The sequence below is a fragment of the Aythya fuligula genome, chromosome 4, assembly GCF_009819795.1.
Source record: "Aythya fuligula isolate bAytFul2 chromosome 4, bAytFul2.pri, whole genome shotgun sequence".
NCBI classification, from domain to species: Eukaryota; Metazoa; Chordata; class Aves; order Anseriformes; family Anatidae; genus Aythya; species Aythya fuligula.
In genome coordinates, this window is record NC_045562.1 from 50,331,449 (window position 1) to 50,355,342 (window position 23,894).

General features: G+C 39.0%; 1 protein-coding gene across 2 annotated transcripts in view; it reads right to left on the minus strand.

Annotated features, from left to right (window-relative positions):
- GABRB1 (gamma-aminobutyric acid type A receptor subunit beta1) overlaps positions 1-23,894 on the minus strand; it is a 127,069-nt gene that overhangs the window by 54,315 nt on the left and 48,860 nt on the right. For both annotated transcript variants that reach the window (XM_032186739.1, XM_032186738.1), the window contains exon 3: positions 5,350-5,570. In XM_032186739.1, coding sequence (XP_032042630.1) covers positions 5,350-5,570 — 221 coding nt within the window. The remainder of the gene's footprint in view (positions 1-5,349; positions 5,571-23,894) is intronic.

Here is a 23,894-nt window from a genome sequence, read left to right on the forward strand (position 1 = left end):
TACTCCAGTGTTTTTATTTTTTATTATTTTTTTAAAAAAATATACCTACTGCTAAATCTTGTGGTATTGATACATAGAAAAAAAGGCACCCTTTTTTTTTTTTTTTTTCAAAGCTATTCTATCTCTTGATAAAAAGATGTTTTGTAAGTTGCTTTGTGTTTTCTGTAGAGTGAGATAAAAAGTAGCTTTTTAGATGACGTTGCTTTGCATCATTCTGAATGAATGAATTTTTTTATTTTATTTTTTGGCTGGAGTTGTTTAGAAACACAGGTGATGACAATAGATTAATTATCAGCATGAGCAGGCTGCCTGTTGCCATGAGGGCAAGTTGGCAAGTCCTGAAAAGGACCTGATAACAGACTCTTTAATCAAATCCGTGAGAGTGTTTGGAAGAAAACCAGAAATGCATAGCCCCAGATCATGACAACACACACACAAAAAAAATAAAAATTACACAAAACAGTGAAATTTCACTGTACTAAAAGATTTGGCTAGCAAATTTCTTTAGTAACACTCTCAAATTTATTGCCATTATAGGGTGTCATGAAGGAAAGTTTATAATGAAATTTACAGTCTAAGATTGTAATTTAAAACAATGTTCTGCATTTAAATACAGCTTTTCTTTTATTCCAGCCTTAGGATTCATTAGATTGACTTCCATGGATATTGCATGAGTGAATGACTAGTAAATCCAGCGTTGCATGGGTTGATTCACATTGGTGAATTGGTTGGAGATGAATGACTGTCCCACAGTATTTACATGTATGTTATAGCAGAATTTATGCATGTAAGAAAGGGTGAAATAAGTCTTTACCTTGAAGGCAAAGATCCACCTTCCCCTTTGCAGTTATACTGGTGCCTAGTGTTGCTGCAGCAGTACGAAAACATGGTCTCAGTAAACCAAAATTTTTCAGTGCTGTAAGCCAGCCTTTCTTTTGCTTGTCAAGGCATGCTCAGTACCTCTGCCTTGAAATGAATGAAGATCTGCTCTTAATGATGACAGATGGGTTTGTGTCTGAACATCAGAAGGGAGGGAGATCTGTGTAAAGGTATCTATCATTGAAAGCATGTTGCTCCTCTTAGCTAATATTTTTTGAAGGGTATGCAGCCCATTGTTGCTTTCAACACACTAGATGAAATTCTGCTGTCATTTATTTTGAGGCAATGTCACGATAACAGAACAGATGTCTCAGAAGAAATAAGATGTCATTGTTCTTCTAGTGAAATGCAGAGAAGAATTGAGAGAGAGCTGAATAATACTAGGAAAGGATGATTTAAATCAGAGCTTCCATTCATAACATCATGACATAAGAATTTGAGTTTGGAGTTCAGTACAACAAATTAATAATAATTCACTTTAAAGACAGATTATATCTCTAGCATCATACTTAAAAGAAGGAGAGAAAGGGCAAGCAAAAGAAAAACCTGCATCACCTGCTGGTTTGAGAAGCTAAAGCTTTGGGAGAGATTTCTAGAGAATCTTTCATGAAAGGGCAGTACAAGCAGTGAGAGGGACTGCTAGCACCAAAAGAGCTACAGCTAATGTGGTCTGATAGCTTATTAAAAATAGCGGGGTGGGGGAGTGGAGGAGCTGGAAGAAGAATCCCCTGTTTTACAGGCTGTGCTGGACCAGGCTAGAGCTGTCTCAGACAAAACCGTCCCCATGCTGCAGATTTGCATGTTGGCTCAAAGGGAATTTGCCTTAGGAAGCAGGTAGCTTCTCTATCCCAATACATCATAGAAAATAATAATAGCTGCTGGAAGGAGTATTTGATAGAACCTGAAGTCACACATAGCAGGTACATAATGCTTAACAGCTGCACTCAATTTCCCTGGCATATTGAATTGGAATTCAATGGAAATATTAACGCAGAGTTAGATATGTTTATGTGTGTTTACTTGCTTGGGCAATAGGATGAAAAAGTTATTTGGTTAGTAATGCTGCACATTATTCACTACCATGAATAATAAACAGAAGTAGAATTTGCAATAGGACACATAACAGTAATTCACAGTTTTAGGGGGCAGAAAGCTTAGGAGTATTCAGTGTCTGTGCAAGTTGATATGCATGCATCTTCAATCTGTTGTGATATAGCAGCTGAAAGTTACTGGAAAAAAATAGCTAAAGGGGCTGTTTGTTTCCTCACAGAATTTGTGCTATAATGGAGACATATGAAAGTGATAATATTTTGCTATATGATATAAAACCAGCCCAGTGTATTCAGTATGTATTTCCCTTGTTTATTCATCTGTAAAGCCAAACGATTAACCTTGCTTTATTTTTCCTCAGCTGTGTTGGGACTGAACATTGCATCAATGCCAAACTGCTGGGCACGTGGATGCAAGCAGGGCAGGTTGTTTAGAGTTGTTGTGATTGTTCCAGTTCCTGTTTAAGGAAGCCAGTAAAATTTCATATCTGAACCTGAAAAGAAACATTTAACTCTGGACTGAAAAACAGAACATGGACATGGGGAATAGGAGGCATGGGGGAGAGCAAGCATTTAAATCATCCATGAGGGATGGTTTTAGGCCTTGTCTGAGAGGACTGGTGATTTGCTGGGAGCTCAGACCCCAGTCTGTAGTGTAATTGGTGCTGTCTGCCTTTTTCCAGCCATGCCAGGCCAATGCTCCATTGTCAGTAGCTGAAATGAAACTCACAGGTCGTGGCTCCTCTGTGTGAGGTTTGGTGATACTCTTTGCACTCTCTACTGTGTAGAAGCTGTATGCAAACTAAGACTCTGCAAAGTTTCTTCTCTGCCCACGAGGCTAAGATTGGAGCTGTGCTGAATTTTTGAACAGGCGATGTTTAATTTCACCTCATAACACTTTCTGCAACGTCTTCTCTCTTATGAGGCATATGTGTCATCTTGTATATGAAGAAATTGTTGTTTGTATGAACTAAGGGTAATCTGTAGGCTGACAGAGGCATGTTTATTACCATAAGGAAAGTGACCTCTAATAGACACAAAATGTTCAGTGCAGTAATTGCCATCTGTGGTATGAAACCCACTTCAATGTCTCTTAACTAAATTATTCCTTCTGCACTTTGTCTTCAATTAGATCGTTCATGTGGGATTGGGACATTACATGTGTTTTCACTGGCAGACTGCAGAACAAATACTGCTCACCAGATGCATCTAAGCAGCTGTTTTCTTCTTGGAGAAATGATGGCACAGCAGCTTGAGCTGCGAACAAGACCCAACAGCTGAACACCTCTTTCTGCACATGGTTGGTGATGAAGAGGTGCTGGTGGAGACAGGGACACGTCTGGCAATGACTGGCTCTCCTGAGCCCTTGCTGTTTTCTCTGACGTGAGGAGAGAAAAAGCAGAAACCCAGGAGAGGCCTAGGTTGCCCTTGTGTCATTTATGTTAATGGCATAACATAACGGAAGGGATGAAGGAGTAGAAGAGAATTGCCCAGTGCTGGAATGTATGTGGAATATAGTATCAGTTGCAGAGGTGATGCTTAACCATCCCAATATTAATGGTTATTTAATCACACCAACCAGGAGTCTCGTTATGTGAAGGATGCAATCTTTGCTGCTGCACTGGAGGTTTGCTTGAGCACCTCTGGGACTAAGAGAACAAACTGTTATGCTCAGCAGTGTCACAGCTTCTTGTCCAGGCTCATGCTTTGTGGATGAGGCCTGTAAGTGGACTTGCAGCAGATTCATCAGATGCTACAGCTTCTTTTGCTGTCTTCTGCAGAAGACAGTTATTGACATCAGATGTGCAGCATATATATAGAAATATGTGCACAACATATACTACTAGGTGTAGTTTATGTTGTACACAAATGGCTTGTGAGGGACTATTTGGCTCTAATACACACTTTTGCCATTATGCAAACCCTGGAATGAAATAAATCTATTTCCTGGCCTTAAACAAACAAACAAAAAGTATTTTGAAAAATTCTTGGGCCAAAAAGTCCTTTAATGATGGCTGTTTTGCTAAATTGATTTTCAGTTTGATTGAAAAGAACTGTAGGAGGTCTGAAGGCAATGGGAAAGATGTGTTTTTTACATGCTCTGTTTAGCAGGTCATAATGACAGTCTGTAGTCTATCAGCTATTTCCTCATAGGTTCCTTGTTTTCCTTTTCACAACTGAAGCAGCAATTTTTCTGTAACAGAGCAGATCTGTCTGTACCAAAGTGCCTTGGTGCCAAGTGATGCATGACCTTTGAATCTAATAAGTTCAAAAAAAAAAAAAATTATGATAAACCAAAGTAATAATTTTTAAATGATTTTTTTTTGTTTATTTGTTTCTTGTGAAGCTTCAGTTGATGGGTTGGAAAGTTCTCTCTGAGTGCATGGGTAATTATATGTTTTAGAAGGTTGTGCTTTTATAGGGTAACATGTCCCTTTAAACTTTTATTTTCAGTAAACTCTAAGTTATCTTTCCCAAAATATTACTTTCATTTTGAATTGCTACAGCAGTTCCTCCTCTTCTATTTCCCCCTCCCTCTCCTGATTTCTCCTCCTATTTTATGATTTTAAGGTATTTCATCTAGGTTTTATGCTTTATGTGATTTTTTTTTCCTTATTAACTGAAGTATGGTTTTGGTTTTATAATCTCCAGGCATTTTCAGTGTTGAACAATAACAGTGATCAAAGGTTGTTTCAAGCAAGCAATGAGTTTTCCCCTTCTACCCACCCCTCAGCAAAGCTACCTTAACTTTAAAAATTATGCAAAGCCTACTCAAGCTCTGCAGCATAAGATAAAACTTGGTTTGGTTTTAATTATACATTTTGAACATTATCATTAGATCATGTCTGTTCCGACCTTAGAATATATTTTATCTATTGGGGTAAATATAGGTTGTATTTTATAAAGTAGCAGTGGTGGTGTGAAGAGACAATAATAAACCAAGGCAGATTAAAGAAAATCTATACTCACAAGCATCAGTAATCTTTAAATAGTTCAAGTAAATTCACAAATTCACTCTTTTTATTCCCTACCAAATGTTGGATGCATTTCTTCAGATGACTCCTAAATTTTGCATTTTATATCATTCTAAAGAACTGCATGAAAGATTTCAGAAGGAATGATTTGTCTAAGTTATGGCTGATTATCAGGTAAGAACAGTACTAACATGCTCAGAAGAGCTGAAAGAGACACTTTTCTTAGTTATAGCTAATAAAAATAATTTTGATGCCTTGTGGAAAATAGTTGGATGTATTTTTGTGCTGTATGTAGTATATTTGCTGACTTTTAAAGCCGCAGTGAGAAACCAAGAAAAAGGAGAGCATTGGTAATACCTGTACTTACCAACCACTAGCCATATGTCTGATTTAAAACAAGCAAATAAACAACAAGCAAAAACAAAACCAAAAAAATGACAACATACCGTAGACCGTAAAGGACTGTCCCATCTGGATGGAGCCGAATCATTCGGTTTTTCACTGTCACTCCATGGACAAATGACTTCTTGTCATTTAGGAAATATGTGTCAGGCACCCAGAGCTGGTCAGCCACTCTGTTGTCCAGTGTTAGGTTCAGAGGTATTCCAGAATAAGAAAGCCTTTTATCCCTCCAGGACTGCTGGAAGTACATGGTAAGGGTGTAATCCTACAGAATAAATGAGAAAGGCTTTTTGTATTTTGCATACTGAATAACTTAACATAAATTTAGTTTTAAATAACTTTCTGTTCAGTAGCAGAATATCAAAAAAGCACCAGGAAGTTTAAGGTTCATTGCAATGTTGTCAATATCTGTGAGTCTTGGCTTGTTTGTGTTAATGTAGAACTTCACACTACTCCCCAGTGTCAGTGACCACCCACCACAACGCCCCTGGCCATGGGCTTAAAAAACCTCTTGTGCCAGAGGGAATGCATGGTATGTTTGGGTCTCCAGTCTATAGGTTAAAGGGTCTCTGGTCTACAGACCACGCTTGCCATCTTTTGATAGGTTTTCTTTAACATGAAAAAAGCAGGGTTTTGTTGACCTCAGTCAAACAGCCTTGAACACCATTGAAAACACCTTTTGATATTTGCTGTCTTCATCGTGAAAAATTCCTCCCACAATCCAGAAAGGCTAGCAGTCCCTAGACCATCTGAGATAGAGCAAAAATGACTGCAGAAAGTATAATGAACAATTTCTCATGTTGAGAGTGCTGCAGTTGCCAAGTGTAATGACCTTTGGTAGCTGGGCATATCTCACTTGAGCCCAGATGCTTTCTGGCCTTGGCAATCAAATATTACTGCACAGAAAATGAACATTGCCTGACTATTACACTGTAGCTTTGGGGAAGTACCATTTACAAAGTCCTTCAGCTTTGCACTTGGTCAGGAAAGAAACTGTTGTAAAAGACTTCTGGTCTGACTTACTCCCTCAAGTCTTTCACTTTGTGCATTTAGTCGTTTTAAAGGTACTCAAGTTTTTAATGTGGAAAAGCCCACATACTTTATGTCTGATGGATTTCTTAAACAATGTCTGAAACAGCAGTATGTAGACTGCTGGTTTGATCTTCCTTCTCTTCTCTCCTACCCCCGTTTTCAAGTGGCAGGTCATTTTGTCATGCATTTAGCAATAAAAGAGCAGTAACATTACAGATGCTGGGTAAGATTTTCTTTTATGTGAGAGAAGGCCTCACCTCTGTCATCCTTACAAACCCTAGCCTGTACTGTAATTTTGGAAGAAATAGAGAGCATAAAAGCTGTCTGTGATTTCCTCTCTTCATCTTCACTGGCTTCTTAAGATGTACCACTACCATGAAAATCAAAGCACTGTTGTTACCTTTCTAAAAGACTTTCTGCCTGAAATGTTGCAGCTAGCAGAGCTATAAACTATAGGCTGATCACTAGTAAAATAAGTCAATATTAATAGAAATATTGCTTTCCCTGGGCCTGCAGTAGTTGCCCTGTATAGAGGACACTCCATGACTTGATCAGCAGTCCTATACATTATGTAATTTACATCAGTTCTGAGAATCAATTTTTAAGCATCTCCTACATGTGACCTCTTCAGGTCTGCAAGGTTACCCATGGCAGACCCAAGAAGTGGTATGCAGAAGGTGTAAGTCTTGACCACATAACTAGGAGCAGGTAGGAGGAGGTCAGAACAGCTAGTTTTCCTTTTCACAGCACACTGATTAAGCACAAAGTTCCTTGGGGACAGAGCAAGTGTTTATTTCTAACTTTGCCTCAGATTAATTTAATCTGTGAAGGAGTCTGGCTGGACTCTGACCATGTATGCTTGGCTGAATGTGTAGAAACTTGAGGTGGAAAGGCTTCAACCCACCCTTGACTCCACAGCCACCTTCCAGATGGGGAATCAAAGAGGTCAAAACTTTTGTCATGGGTAACTGTCACTGCTGCAGAAATACCTGGATGGGTGGACTATTTGGCTTCTCAGCTGCTGATGAGTTACCAATCATTAGCCAAGTGTGGTATGAATTTAAGTCACCACTCAATTTCACTTTCTATTTCAAAGATTTGATCTTCAGTGGTTGAGGAAAAGGATAACTGTATCCATTGTCACTTCTACAACAACATGGTTTAAAAACAATAACAACAACAATAATGATAATAAAAAAGAACAACAAACTCTTTTGTCGCCTTTTGTGTTTCTTCCTGAAATTTAAGTGTAATGAAGGCAGTGCATGTGTTGATGCTGCCCTGCCAGCTGTTGCTGAAGGGGCTTTTGCAATGACAGGTTTATGTGACAGGAGTAATGTGCTAAGGCATGCACTGCACTCTGCTGAATATGTGATTTGTAATTTAAATGGTGGAAAAAGCATGGAGAAATATGAACCCTGAGGAAGCAAATTTTTGAGAATGTATGTTGAGGGATTTTTGAAACCGCAAAGATCCCTTGGCTTGCTGCAGCTGAGCAAAGCAAGCTACCAGGATGACTATGAGAAGTTCCCATGACAGTGTTCCCACATCGCCCAATTGAGGAATTTAGAAAAAATATTGTTGCCAGTGGTTGGCTTCAAGGACAAGGTCTACGTGACTGCTAATCACAAGGGGGTTGTTTTCTTGCAGGTGGGGTTGTTTTCTTGTAGTTGTTTGTCTGAGTGCTTTTGACCAATAATCTTGTGTGAGACACTATCCGCCCCTGTTAAGTTCACTATAAAAGTCAGGCTATTCGGGTAATAAATGGAGCATGATTTGACCATACTGGTGTTTGTTGTGCTTTCGGCCGTTCTTCCTGCAACAAATGTAATGTCCAATTTGGATAGCTTTGGGTTAGAAGCAAGCACTTAAAGAGAAGTTAAATCCTTGCCTTTCCTTCCTTGTAGAGATACACTGACACCAGATGTGAGCTGGATGAGAAAAAAATAATCAATATTCTCATGCAGTTTTCATATGTTGTATCTTTTTTTTTTTTTTATTTATCCTGCCCTATTTCAACCAATTTTACATAGAAAAGGTTTCATAAGTGTGTGATACAAGTTAAATTCTCAATGCTCAGCTCTTTGCTTGGTACCCTCTGTCTTCTGTCTAATTCAGCAGAGAAAATTCAGTCTGCAGCACAGATGGAATACGAATTCCAATTACACATAATTACCTTTTTCTTCCCTTCCTGCTTTCCTTTATATTTTCACCATGTCTAAAAGCTGCTTTTGTAAAACTGTCATGTCACCCTGGAGAAAAAGGCTAAAAATTGAGGATTTTCTGTGTGTGATGGATCTCAAAGATCAATCAGAGAGAATTATAGCCAAGATAGGCTACAAGATATCTTAAGGATGTGATCAGGAAAAAAAAAAAAAAGTCTCTTGGCTATGGCTAGTGGTAGAAAATAAATTGCTATTTTTAGCATCACAGTCTGTCTCAGAAATTTTATTTCATCCAGCTGTGCTTTACACAGAATACTACTGTTGATGACACTACAGGAGAGACAATAAACCTGTGCCCCACAGCTGTGTTGTACTATAGAAATATGTGGCATGCCAACAAGTGTTAGTGGGAAGAGAAAACCTGAGCTTTATCTTAAAAGAATCTTCATGTTTCTTAACTCAGAAAGAGTTGTATTTTCTTTCCATTCTCCAGAACCCAAGAGAGTTACTCATTCAGTATTTTAATGAAGAAAATACGTTGTATACTGTGTTTGTGAGAAACCTATTCACTGTGAGTTTTTATTTTAAAAATACAAGTTTAAAGTTAATGGTAATGTAATTTTATGTAATGGTTATTTTAATGAAAAAAAGTATATCTGAACTACAATAGTGCAATACATATGTGCGTATGTATTTTTAGGGAATGTAGCCTTACCTTTCTCCTGTTTGATCAGTGAGGAGTGAAATACCAGCAAAACATATGGCTAGCTTCACCTTGGGATTTTTTCTATTATCACAATTTGTTATATTTTACAGTAATGTATGTGAGGTGAGGTGAGAATTTAATGACTAACCACCTTCTAGCCTGTACAATTTGCTTAGGATTCTGTAGTTTCAAGCTCTAGGGTATATGAATACTATCTGAATCTTCCATATCTAAATTGGTGGTTGGCTGCAGAATTTTTTAAGTTTTTATGACAGCTTCCTAAGATCTCAAGCGTCTGTCTAGATGTGAAAATAAATCAGACTATGTTTAATGTTTGCATTTAGAAATTTCTAATCCTGAGTTTAAAAAGAAGAGCCCAATATAAAAATAAAAATAAAGAAAGAAAAGAATCTGTTTCTGCAGATAACTGTTCATTTGAATAATTTAGTTTAAAAACTGTGTTGTGTTTTTGTTTTTTAGAAATGTGCTGAATATTTCTGCATAACTTTACTTACTATAACAAAAGAAAAAAATGAAAATGTATGATATTTCAGTAATTCTAATTGAGCTGTCCATATTTTCCTCAAAAAGTCCAGGTCGGATGGGGCTGACCCAGGATATGCCCTTGCCCATGTCAGAGAGGGTGGAACTAGATGGTCTTTAAGGTCCCTTCCAAGCCAAACCATTCTGTGAAATGCTGTTCTATTTTCCTTGGGTGTAGTCTTCTTCCTAGTGCTAAATGTATAAGCACCAATGATAACATTGTTTTTTTTGATATGTTAAAATTAGATGATTTTTGTTTGTTTGTTTACTTGGTAATTGTGCATTTTTTTTTCTTTTTTTTTTTTTTCTTTTTTTTTCCTTTTTTTTTTTTTTTCTTTATCGAACTGGGAAGGTATGAGAGCAAGTGTGTATGGATGTATATTGTAGTATGTAAGTCAGTCTGTGTATCAGTAACATGAACTGTGAGAGGACAATGCCTGCTGGACTTCAGGATGGCTCTGGCATCTCCCTTTTGGGGTTTAAAACTTCTCAGAGCAAGAACACAAGATATCATATGAGTATGGGTACGTTTATGCAATATCAATAAACATGTTTTGATTTTAGCTAAACTGATTTCAGATGTAGAATGTAATGAGTGACATGAGGCATCAACTAGATGGGGTCTTGCTGAATTTGGAGTGTGTAATTACTTTTCTGGTTGGATTACATGGAGTAAATTCCATATGCTACCCTGTAACCGAGTTGGAAATACTATCTTACATTACCCTTTGTCAGCTTTGGAAGATTAAGAAAAGATTCCCAAATTTCAGCTGAGCTTCATTCAAAACTTACAGGATTATGAGCTCAGGTCAATTTTGCACCAAAACCAACTATCAAGTCTGGACTAAACTAGGAGTTAATTTGGTGGGTTGAAATGGTTCCATGTAGGACAGTGGAAGATAAGAAACCTTCCTGTAGCTCCAAAGTGGAATGAAATAGCTGTGAAAACAGAACTTTGTTGAGCATCTTTAGAAATAGGGGAGACATAATTAGAAATATCTCAATAAAAAGTTTTTCTTGTTTTCACTTTGAATTCATTTTAAAATTAAAATATTAGTAGACTTCAAGTGAATGAGTTGCTGAGCTAATTTCCATAACATAATACCAGTAAGTAACAAGAGAAATTTCTCATTAGGTTGGCTTGTGTGAGGCATTTTAATGAGGTGTGCTAGGTTAAGACACATGCTTACATGTTTGTCTCGGGTAAGAGAGAGATTCTGTGAAAACGTGAATAAGAGAAACTAACATATTTTCCTCTAAATGGCAAATTTATTTCTTAATCTGAATTTAATTAGGCTCATAAATAAACATTGGCACCAAGCTTCACTCTTCACCTAGGTAATATAAATTTCTTGTATGAGAGAAAATGAATGGACTACTCATGCCTCATGTACTTGAGGTTAAAAAAAGCAATTTGTAGTTCCAGTAAATAATATGCTGAAGATCTTTCACACCATGCTAATTCCTTTTTTTAAATTTCTATTACTTTGTTCACTATACATGTATATTTGAACAATTTCATTGTGCAATGTGTATAGATGATGTAAGGGTAGTAATGGATTTTTAGTTTCCTGATAAACCTCTGCATCTCTCTGAAACCAGTAGAGATGCATTAAAATGGCTAGGTAATTTCTACTTGTTGGTAATTTTCACTGTGCGGTTTACTAGTTCAGCACAGCAGAACATGTGAAATATGTTGCTGTACTATAATCTAACTTCCTGAGGGACACGCTGGTCTCACCCTGCTTATTTGCTAATTTACAGACTCCAGTAGAATAAAAGACCAGTATAAATGTCTGCTATATTTAACAGACTGCAGGCATGCATGTTTTAAGAAGAAAATAGAGGGGATCTTTTAACTTGCAGTGTTCAGCAGTATGATCTAAAATGTTTTCCCTCTTCCCAAGGTTGTCTCAGTCTAAGTTCCATTACTGTTTTATATGTTTAAATAGTGAATATCAAAACACATCCCCAAAGTCTTACCAGATAAAAAAATTAACACTACGAATATAATTCTTAGCAGAAAATAGTAAATGGAAGGATATTCTGTGAATCCATAACTGTTCTAGCTCAATTCAATGTCAAAGGTTAGAACTCCAGGTGAATTTGCTCATGAGGTCACTGTGCAGCAAAACAAATATGAGAAACACATCAATGTTACATACTTTTCATAGATAACAGTGTACATTGATATTGGTGGAATGCACACTGTATACCCAAACAAACTGAAATTTAAATCATATCCTTGAGAAGCATCCAATAATCAAGTATGTGGCAGCACTACAGAAAATGAGATGCAATGCAATTCAAATACAGTATAACTTAATCAAGACAAACATAACTGAAATTGCAATTTAAAATTAAATATGGAGTGATGATCAGGATACTAATATTGACTGAAAAAAGGCCAGAAATGTAGAATACCAATGTACATAAATCCTGCAGTGATTGCAAGCTATGATTAATTAGGGAAGATTACCTTCCATGTTTTCTGGATACAGAGAAGGGAAAGGTAGAGTTTAAGACTGTAAGTGCTGTACTTGCAAATTGGAAAAGGCATGTTCATTCATGTGTTGTACGCTAGCGCATCAGTGTTTGTTCAATAACAGTTAGTTGTCCTCTGGTCCATCCTGGAATCTTGGAAACCTAGGTGAGTATTCATGCCCTCAACCTACAAAAGAGCTATTTTAAGACAAAGGAATGTAAATTGTGTGTAATTACCAATACATACTTTGTGCTCAATTGCATACAGGGCACAAATTTAGTGGAAAACATTTTTGCCCAAATTATGGAGCAAATTCTTTATTAATTTTAGAACATTATTCATGTTCTACTTATTCTGTTCTCTAAAAACATCAGGGAAGCTATGTGTTTTTATTAAGCCTGCAGTCCAGCCGAGCAAGGAGGCCAGTGAGTTGTAGTGATTGATTGTATTTGCCTTTTTTTTCTAAGGGCATAGGTTAGTGCTCCTTCTGGCTTTGTTTTTAAGTGAAGACTGATGCAGCATATGTTGTCTCATTCCTCTCTTCAGCCCAAGGTAGTGGGAGGAGGGGGAAGGAGTTTGGAAGTATGTACTCAAATTATTCAATGTGCTATCTTGTTTCACAGGAGGATATAGTTCTTGTGAACTAGACTTCTATCAGGGAAACAAGATAGGAAGCTCCACTGTCTACAGGATGTCTACAAGATGATAGGAAAAAAATATCTCTTTTGGCAAGATAAACTATTTTTTATATTTTTTAACAGGATTAGAATTTTCTCAAAGCAAGCTTCACTTTTGCAGAAATCACATTTTCTGTCAGAAAATTTAAATCACTTGAAGATGCAAGATTTCTGTAGGATAAAAAGTTGTGTAAGGTATTATTATTTTGTTTGATCCATTTGGTAGCTCTAGTTGATAATGAAGTGCCATGTACTTTTTCAGAAGTGCTGGTAATTCTCCAGAGAAGTGTGTCATAAACCTTGTTGGCATTTATAACCTCACAATTAAATTAAGTATGTAGCATCACAGTTGTTTCTTACAGAAAGAAGCAGAGATCTGGCAGGAGTCCGCATAGCTGTAATGATGATTCCCTTTATTGTTCAAAGCACAGCCAGGAACAAGATTAGACTCATTATAAGTGTAGCATGTTGTAAATGAAGGCACTTATCATTACTGTATTGGGATCCAATATTACTCTTTGCAGTCAACGGCAGAAGTCCCCTTAAATACAATGGGATTAGAATCATGTCCAATGTCTTCAATCATTGGTGAAAAAAGGAAAGCAAAAGGCAAAATATCTATCAGTTCTTGAAATAAAACCATCTATTTTGTTGCATTTTTTTTTCCAGTGTTTTGGTGCATGCTGCTTCTGAGATTTAAATGGGCTGTTATGATAGTTGTGCTTCATTCATCTGCCATTATTTAACTTAGAGGGGGCTAAATTCTCCCTCTTAAAATCTTCTCTTTTCTGCTCTGTGTTATGTGAAGAAGAGTTAGTACTTCTGTACTTGGGATTGGTTTCCCATTTAATTACCCTCTGCTTTTGCTCTCTTATTCGAGCTTTGCTAGCCTGGGAGGCCTGAACATGCTGCTTGTTGTATGGGAAGAAAACAGATCACAGAATCATAGAATATCCTGAGCTGGAATGGTCTTACTAGGATCAGTGAGTCCAACTCCTGGCTCCATGCAGGAGCACCCCAAAATCATACCATACATCTGAGAGCACTGTCCAAATGCTTCTTGAACTCTGTCAGGCTTGGTGCCATTACCACTTCCCTTGGGACCCTGTCCCAGTGCCTGACCACCCTCTGGATGAAGAACATTGTCTCTGTTCATATGCAGGTATGAAAGGGAACAGTGGAGTGATATTTGAGGACTGTGACATTTTGCCCAAGTAGTGTTGTCTTCATCCTCTCTGCAGAGCAAGCACTCCAAGGTAAAGAAATTTCAAGCTTTAATTCATGTTCCAAAATATTTCATATTTCAGCCAGCTTGGACTGAAAACATGAATACACAGGAGTGAGGATGGGTATTTGGTAGGAAACAGTACCTCTGAGGTTCTAATGTTGAACTTCTTGAAGGTGGCTCCTTAGTGACTGGAAGGATGACTCTTAAAGAGGTGGGCATAGATCAGCTCTGAGGGTCTACCACTTGATATGTGCTATGAGGAATAAAACAAACTAAGAAAATGTTGCTGGAAAGATGCAAGTTTCAGTAAAGTGAAAACATTGCAGAAAAGTGTAGAATTAAACAAACACCACTTCCCTTGGTACCAATAAGAAAGAGAATTGGAAAGGAGCCCTTTTTGATGACAACAGTTGTTTCTGAAGCACATGATGTTTTTCTTGTAATTTCCAGTTAGCTCAGCAGGCGTGAACTATGAGCCTATTAGGAAGTGTACTGCAAGTCTATGGAGGAAGGCACAGCAATAAGAGCTCAGAATTCCTCATGGTGTCAGTGAACAGTGCTGCAGGCAAAGCTGAGCTTATTGTTAGTCTGGGAGCAGATGGAAGTTGCTGAATTTTATCTTATACACTACTGTGTAAGCCATAATACATTGTGTACTAATTTCATTAGCACTGGACAGAAAGTTGAAGAGAACATGACCCCACAAGAGAACAATGTGCCCATGTTTTCCCTGATCTTTCTTTTTCTATTTATGTACTTGCAAAACCATCTCTTGTTACCATTCACATCCCTTGCCAGATTCAACTCCAGGTCAGCCTTGACTTTTCCAACCCTATGCCTGCAAGACAGAACAGCAACTCTGTACTTCTCTTGGGTCACCTGCCCTTGCTTCTACCTCTGGTGCTTTTCCTTTTATGTCTGAATTCATTAGAAATGATCATCCATGTTGATCTCCTGCTGCTTTTTCTTGAATTTCTGCTTGCCAGGATGGATCTTTCTTGAACTTGGAGAAGCTGATCTTTGGATATCAGCCAGCTCTCCTAGACCACTCTTTACTCCAGAGCCATATCCTATGGGATTCTTCCAAGCAGATCTTTAAAGAGGTTGAAGTCTGTCCCCCTGAAATCTAGGTCTGGGTCCTGATTTTTGTCCTGTTACCTCATCTTGGGATCCTGAACTCCACCATTTCACAGTCTTTACATTTAAGACTGCCTCTGACTTTCATGTCTTGGACCAGTTCTCCCTTGTTTCTAACTATCAGGTCCAGCAAAGCACCTTCCCCTGTTGGCTTCTTAATTACTAGTGCCAGGAAGCTGTTGTCAATGAATTTAAGAAATTTTCTGGAGCACCTGAGCCCTGCAGTATCATTATTTTAGCAAGTATCAGGGTGGTTAAAGTCTTTCATGAGAACCAGGGCCTGTGAACACAAGGCTTCTTCCAGCTTTTGGAAGAAGACCTCATCATCATCCTTCTGATCAGGAAGTCTATAGAAGATACTAACTACAACAACACCCACGTGTGTCTGCCTATTAATCTTGATTCACAAACTCTTGACTGATGTCTGATCCATCCCAAGGCAAAACTACGTGCAGCTGCTCTCTGTGCATAGAGCTCTGCTCTCTCACATCAAGCAAAACTCCCCCTCCTTGCTGTTCATCCAAATCCACGTAGCCTGTTCATCCACAAAAACTTTATTGTTGCTTTTCTTGCCAGTTTTGTTGCCTTGCTTCCACCTCTCGTATGCTCCCATCTGTGTTACAGTACATCAAGAAGTATCTGTCTTAGGCAAATAGGCCTTCTGCTGAAATTCCTGGTCTCCGTGCATGATAGGATGGATTGTTCCTGGATTTCAGAATTTTTTTCTTTAAAAATCCTTTTCACTTTATGACAGCTTGCTGGGGAATTTTACCTAGCAATTACCCATACAAGCCAAATTTTACCGTCCTGAAGTTCAGAGTTTTAACTCTGCTGCTCACTTTTCCGGCTGTCCTCCAGATCCTGAATCTGTCGTCTTGTGGTCACTGCAAACCAAGCGTGCTGTGAAGGCTTGCATCCAGGATGTTTCTACAAAAGGCAGCTTGAGAAAAAATCTTCCCCCTGTGATTTCTCATGAGCTGAATAATTCAAATGTTAAGCTACTTACACGATGATCTAACATCGTAGTTGATGAGTTTATAACACTGATGCAAATTTTCTGTGGAAAACTTGCTTTTGGCTTTTGCAGGGACTCAGTTTGCCATTAGATGAATGCATCAACACTAAATCCTCAGAACAGAATCCAGGATATTTTTAGAGTGTTAATAAAGGACCTTGTTTTATTTTTATCTTACTAATAGCATAACCAATTGGATAACTAATTGAGTTGGCCAATTTAATGTGATTAATCTGATTAAAACCCTACAAATCCAGTGTCATTGCCAGCTTCATAGGAATCCACTTTTCAAAACATTTTATAGTATGTGTAGGCATTTCAGGAGAGAGAAAAACAAGCAAGACCAATAATAACTCATCAGTTAGTTTGAAGGCATGTGAGTACCCCTGAATATTGACTAAGATACGGAAGCACAGTGTCTCTTTTCTGAAAAATAAGTAACTAGGGAGAACATACGAAAGGTACTTATTTGGAAAACTGAGTAGCTTCATGCAGAAAGTTGGCTCCAATATACCAAAAACCTAGGAAAGTGTTTTCCTGCAAACAAGATTAAAGATAAAGCAAGACCAAAAATCCATTTTCTTTAATTAAAGAATCAGCTTAATCAGCTTAAGGTGAAAAATCTCTCTCTGATAATGAAGCCTCAGAAGGGTTTCACTTCAGTCAAGTCCAAGATGACCACTATTCTCATCCTTTCCTGTGGGTCAGCACACATTGGAATAGGTAGTTAGGAAGCAGGGAAAATTGTTCCAGTTTAAAAAATAGCTAGTAAGGAAGAAGGAAAAATTTTTCCAGTTTAAAAATGAACTTTGTCAATACTATGTTTTTTTTGTTTGTTTGTTGATTTTTTTTTTTTTTAATGTAAATAAGTTCCTTGATCCTACCACCACAAGGGCTACCCAAATACTGATGATAAGGCAGGAAAAGGCAGCTTGCAGTAAAGGGAGAACGCAAAGCAGCTCAGAGTGGCGGTGAAGCTATAGCCTAGAGCAGTTTTAAAGCCTCAAAAAAGAGGCAAGGAAAATATAGGGACTTGTGAAAGTTTTTAGAGCATGCTTGCTGTTCTCAGCTGAAGGCAAATATCATTGAAGTTTTTGATTGTTAGTCATAGGAGACCAGGAGTAACCAGGACAAGTCTGCAGTTTGGGGCCATGCTTGGAGATACATCAGAGGCCAGTCATGTTAGCTCTGTAGAGCCTTATACAGCATCCAGGCCAGAGTGATGGAAGAAGCTCAAATCTGACACCCATCTACAAGAAGGGCCGGAGGGCAGACCCAGGAAACTATAGGCCTGTCAGTTTGACCTCAGTGCCAGGGAAACTCATAGAGCAGATTATCTTGAGTGTCATCACGCGGTACTTACAGGGCAACCAGGTGATCAGGCCCAGTCAGCATGGGTTTATGAAAGGCAGGTCCTGCTTGACGAACCTGATCTCCTTCTATGACAAAGTGACGCGCTGGGTGGATGAGGGAAAGGCTGTGGATGTGGTCTACCTTGACTTCAGCAAGGCTTTTGACACCGTTTCCCACAGCATTCTCCTCAAGAAACTGTCTGCTTGTGGCTTGGACTGGTGCACGCTTCGTTGGGTTAGAAACTGGCTGGATAGCCGGGCCCAAAGAGTCATGGTGAATGGAGTCAAATCCAGTTGGAGGCGAGTCACCAGTGGTGTTCCCCAGGGCTCAGTACTGGGGCCTGTCCTCTTTAATATCTTTATCGATGATCTGGATGAGGGGATTGAGTGCACCCTCAGTAAGTTTGCAGATGACATCAAGTTGGGTGCGTATGTAGATCTGCTTGAGGGTAGGAAGGCTCTGCAGGAGGATCTGGATAGGCTGGACAGATGGGCTGAGGTCAATTGTATGAAGCTCAACAAGGCCAAGTGTCGGGTCCTGCACCTGGGGTGCAATAACCCCAAGCGGAGCTACAGGCTGGGAGATGAGTGGTTGGAAAGCTGCCAGGCGGAGAAGGACCTGGGAGTATCAGTGGATAGTCGGCTGAATATGAGCCAGCAGTGTGCTCAGGTGGCCAAGAAGGCCAACAGCATCCTGGCTTGAAGCAATGTGGCCAGCACGTCTAGGGAAGTGGTTGTACCCCTGTCCCTGGCTCTGGTGAGGCTACACCTCAAGTACTGTGTTCAGTTTTGGGCCCCTCGCTACAAGAAGGACATGGAGGTGCTTGAGCGAGTCCAGAGAAGGGCGACGAAGCTGGTGAGGGGCCTGGAGAACAAGTCCTATGAGGAGTGGCTGAGGGAGCTGGGCTTGTTCAGCCTGGAGAAGAGGAGGCTCAGGGGCAACCTTATCGCTCTTTATAAGTACATTAAAGGAGGCTGCAGAGAGGTGGGGGTTGGTCTGTTCTCCCATGTACCTGGTGACAGGATGAGGGGGAACAGGCTAAAGTGGCACCAGGGGTGTTTTAGGTTGGCTATCAGGAAGAACTGCTTTACTGTGAGGGTTGTGAGGCATTGGAATGGGCTGCCCAGGGAAGCAGTTGAGTCACCATTCCTGGAGGTTTTTAAAAGATGTTTAGATGTTGAACTTAGCGATATGGTTTAATGGAGGACTTGTTAGTGTTAGGTCAGAGGTTGAACTTGATGATCTTGAGGTCTCTTCCAACCTAGACAATTCTGTGATTCTGTGATCTGCTGCCAGGGCTGTGCTGACACTTGCTGAATGATTGTGGCACCCAAAGTCTGAGACCTGGCATCTGGTGACCTATCTGTTATCTTGCATTGATTACGTTTGTTTGTTAAACTGGTCGGTATCATCTGGCATTTGTTTCTTCATTATCATCAGAAAAAAATCTTGTGTGTATTTAAAAAAAAATAAATTAAAGAAAAATTAATATCTGAACTGTTTGCCAAAGAAAAGACAGGCAGGATCTTCAGCTTTTCCTTACTTGCTAGAGATGGTTGCTGAATGTTGAGGCTTTGCTCTGAAGCTTATCCTGCATGGTGATTTTGAAAAGGGCAGACTGGAAACATTTCTGAGAGACATTATTATTACTATAATAATTATTATTATTGTTATTCTACTGAAATGTTAGTTTTCTTGGTCCATCCTGACATGGCAGCAGCAGTACATATAGCAGTGTTTTTGCACACAGCTTTACTCCCTTTAGAGCTTTTTACGGACAGCAGTGACGTGGTATGAATGGTTAAGATCAAACTTCTCATGGTGACCCATATGTGTTGATCACTGACACATAAGATGCAGATTTGGTCTGTCCTTAATTTATTGTTATTGACATGATACAGCCCAGAGAATCTGCTGAGCGCTGAGGGTTCCTAAATCCATGGTTTGTTGGCCAGGCAACGTTTACTTCTGGGTTTTTTAATTCTGGAGTCATTGCAGTGCCTTCTCCATGTCAACTAAAAGCCCTCATGAATTTCTTTCATTTAAAAACAAGCAAACAGCTGCTTGCTCCTGGTAAGTTTTTACTGCTTTGCAAATTAGACAATTTCCATCCCATACAGGAATGGAAATTCAGTGTGTTTTCAGGAGTGAAACAAGAACTTCAAATTGTGCCTGTTTTTATTCCTTCTTCTACAAATATGACTATTTTTCTGTTTTCTTTGCTTAATGCCTCCACTGAGTAGAAAGATACTTTTTCTGTTAAAACCCATTTATATTCAGCCAGAAATGTTCTTCATGCAGCTGGCCAAGCTATGTGAAGAGTAGGTCTGTGCCACTGTTGTTTAAAGCTAAAATGTAATGTTCTCCCAACTGCAGCGTTTGGTAGGATTTGCTTAAGTTATTACAGGGCTGATCAAAAGCATTGGAGTCAGAGGCATATAAAATGTGGAGGTTCATAAGGCTTGACTTTTCTGAAGACAAATGGGTTATTTGTGGACGTAAATGGAAAACCAATGGCAAAACATCCTGGCAGAGAAGCAAAATACGGGAGAGGTGTAGCTCTTCTTTTGCATCTGTAAAGCTGATTTGTGGCAAGAAGGAGATGCTGGTAAGAAAGTGAAGCTAGGACAGGAAACAAGCTCTTTGTCAATTTTTCCTTATGGCTGAGATGGTGACCAAGTTATGATGCTGTTCATGACGTGAGCAGTGATGGAGACGGTGGGGAGGTTCTTCCTTGTGGTTCTGGTGGCAACTCTCCAATTTCTGATTCTTCACTGGAATAAAATGGCCATCCATGGTGACTTCTAGATGGAGATAAGGGCCTTTTCAGGTGGCTAGGTAACTAATGCTCCATCACAAAGTAGGACACAGAACCCTGTCATGCAGTAACAAAAGCTATGAAGGAACATGGCAAATCGCTTCTGTTAAGGTTACAGGTGCAGTCAAATATGGCCTTAGTGGAGTGAACCTTTTCCATATATATCACCTCTTATTTGCCTTACAAGATCACATAAAGCTTGATTGGAGAATTAATGGATTTACATCAGTGTTTGCTGAAAGGCTTAGAGATAAACACAGTAGCTAGTTGCAGGACTTTCCAGATTGATTTTTTTTTTTTTTTTTTTTAGATGGTTAGTTTGTCATTTATTTATAGCACAAATGGCTTTGGTACCTGTTAGAGTACAGTAATAAATTTACCAAACTACTAAATAGTATGTTTTCCTGCTTGCTTTCAGCTGATTACAATGTCTCTAGGTATTGCAGGTTAATATGAACATCTGTTTCCTGGAGATTGACTCTTTACAAACAGTAATTGTAGAGCTAATAAATAGAGTGGAGAATGGTGTTTAGGAAACAGCTAGGGACAATTCTGCCTCTCTTTGCTAAGTCTCATCCTAGTATTTCATTCCTTTTACTAGCTTGGCTTTCCAAAATGTCCTACAGTAGACTTGCCACATGCAATTTCTTTGGGGCAGGATAGAAAATCAGGTAGTGACTTTGGGACTTGGATGAACTTGCTCTAACATTCTGAGTTATCATTAGAAAAGGACAGTCCTGCCTTTTCCCCTACCTCTCTGAGCTCTAGAGCACAAAGCCAGCAGCAAATCTCACTCGAGCACTCACTACTGCTTTCAAGGAGAAATCTTCTCCCTTAATTCTTCATAATTTAAAATGAGTGAAATCAATTACTTTCCTAGTATGCTTTTCAGTTTGCTATTTTTAATGATAGAAGTGAATCTGACACCTAATTTGCAGTCTTTAAAACAGGCTGAGGAAAATGTGTCATAAATAAGTCTTGAGAGGAATATAAATTAGCATGGTTCAGGGTACAATAACTTCCCTATTATTTCAAGTCTGACCCATAAAGCTATGGGGAGGTGATTCCCCTTCTTATATTTTTTCACATATTATCTGATGCTGGTCATTACTATACAGGACTATAGAGGACCTCTTGTCTTGGGTAGCACAAGAGCCGTGTTCTAAGACAGCTGTATGAATGTTAACTCATGGATATCTCCTGGATTGCAGACCTGTTAAAATAGGTAAACAGATGTCTGTGCATCAAGCAGTGAAATAGCATCAGATGAGAAAGAGCTCTGTAGCTTCTGCAAAAACTCTGACAGTTAATTTAACATATAAAATCTTACTTAGAACGTGTAGGGGGCAGGATAGGAGAATAAATTGGCTTTGGCTGTAGTAAAATGAAATCCTATAGGCTTAGAGAAATGCTGTAAATTGCCAGCTTCAGTGACAGCTGCTGCAGTTTTGAGACATACATAACACTTCTGACTTATGTCTTGTCTCAGGGAGCAACTCAGAAAATGTAATTCCAACCCAGCACTTTTTTTTTTTTTTTTTTTGATATCATGTCCTATATCACCATCCTGAGATTTGGGAAGAGCTCACTACGATTAGTGTTCTGTGTGGGAACAATGATTTCTCTTTCTATTTATCTTTATTTTATTTTATTTTATTTTATTTTATTTTATTTTATTTTATTTTATTTTATTTTATTTTATTTTATTTTATTTTATTTTATTTTATTTTATTTTATTTTATTTTATTTTATTTTATTTTATTTTATTTTATTTTATTTTATTTTATTTTATTTTATTTTATTTTATTTTATTTTATTTTATTTTATTTTATTTTCAGGAACCATTTCTATTATTTAATCTTGGTCAGTTTTTAACTGTATTCCTTACTTCCTCAAGTTCTGTGTGCAAAGATTGTTTGTCATAAATATCCTTGTTCCTTTGCAACATCATCAGTGTAGGTCAATATTGCATGAATTGTTTAAATCTCTCCCCAAACCTTTTCCTTCTCAGGGCAAGCCAAAGTCTAGAAACTGAAGGAAAATCACTATGGTTACACCACCTAGTTCTAGTGATGAGCCCAAGATTTAAGCCTGACTGCTTGTAACAAAATATGTATTTGAGATACCCCCCAGACATTTGGGATTGTGTTTGCAAGTGTTAAGAAAGACACTGTCGGTTTTAGACGATTCCACTGAAACCTTTCCCTTGCAAGACAGTGATCTGCCATTATAGATGGATTGCTTACATAAGAAGTGAAGGAATACACACAAGTTTAAAACACAGCTCAAGGCATGTTGGTTTCTTTTTTCAGGCAGACATCTTTCAGTCAGATTTAGTCACCACTCTGGTTAGCAATCTGTGTCAATACTGTCAGCCAAAATATGATTGAAAGCCGATTCCTTTCCAGCTGCAAATATTGCCAAGGCATCACTGTGAGGCATTTTTAGGCATTATGAGAGCTATGAACATTATGAAGCACTGAAGTTTCTGCAAGCTACAGCAAATGACTTTTATGGCCAAGGTGGCTAGTGTTTGCTGTATCAAGGTCGCTCATCCCAAATAGTACCTAATTTCAATTCAATTGCTTCCAGAGGGGGGCAGTATCGCTGACCTACCACACTTTTCTGCAGTAGCGGGGTATCCACCTGTAAACCAACCATGACTAAAAATCCTAGCAGAGAGGCCAAGGACCAGAATCACAGAGATCTGTTGAGTAGCTCAGCTGCTGTGTGACAGCAAGTGTGCAAACTGACTTCTGTGTGCGAAGTCAGATGTGGGATTAAGTTTATCACGGAACTGAAATCAACATGCAGATCTTCAGTTGTTTTAATCTTGTCGTGGTTCCGCTCGAGTGGGCAGCCGAGCTCCACCACAGCCGCTCTCTCACTCCCCCTCCTCAAAGAGGAATGGGGAGAAAATATGTGAAAAGGGCTCAAGGATTGAGATAAGGACGAGAAAATCACGCAATAATTATTGTAACGGGCAAAACAGACTCGGCATAAGGAGATAGTAAGATTTATTGCCTACAACTAACAAGCGAGAGAAGTGAGAAAACAAAGGAAAAAAAAAACAAAAGCACCTTCCCCCCCCATCCACCCTTTTCCACCTCCTCCCCCCGAGCGGCGCAGGGGAACGGGGAATGGGGGTTATGGTCAGTCTACAGCACTTCTTCTCTGCCGCTCCTTCTCGGTCACTCTCGTCCCCTGTGCTGTGGGGTCCCACCCACGGGATGCAGTCCTTGATGAACTGATCCGGTGTGGGCTTCCCACAGGCAGCAGCTCTTCCAGAACTGCTCCAGATATGGGTCCGTACCATGTGGTCCATCCCTCAGGAGAAAACTGCTCCAACCTGGCTCCCCTACGGGCTGCAGCTCCTGCCAGATCACCTGCTCCTGCGTGGTCTCCTCTCCACGGGCTACAGGTCCGGCCC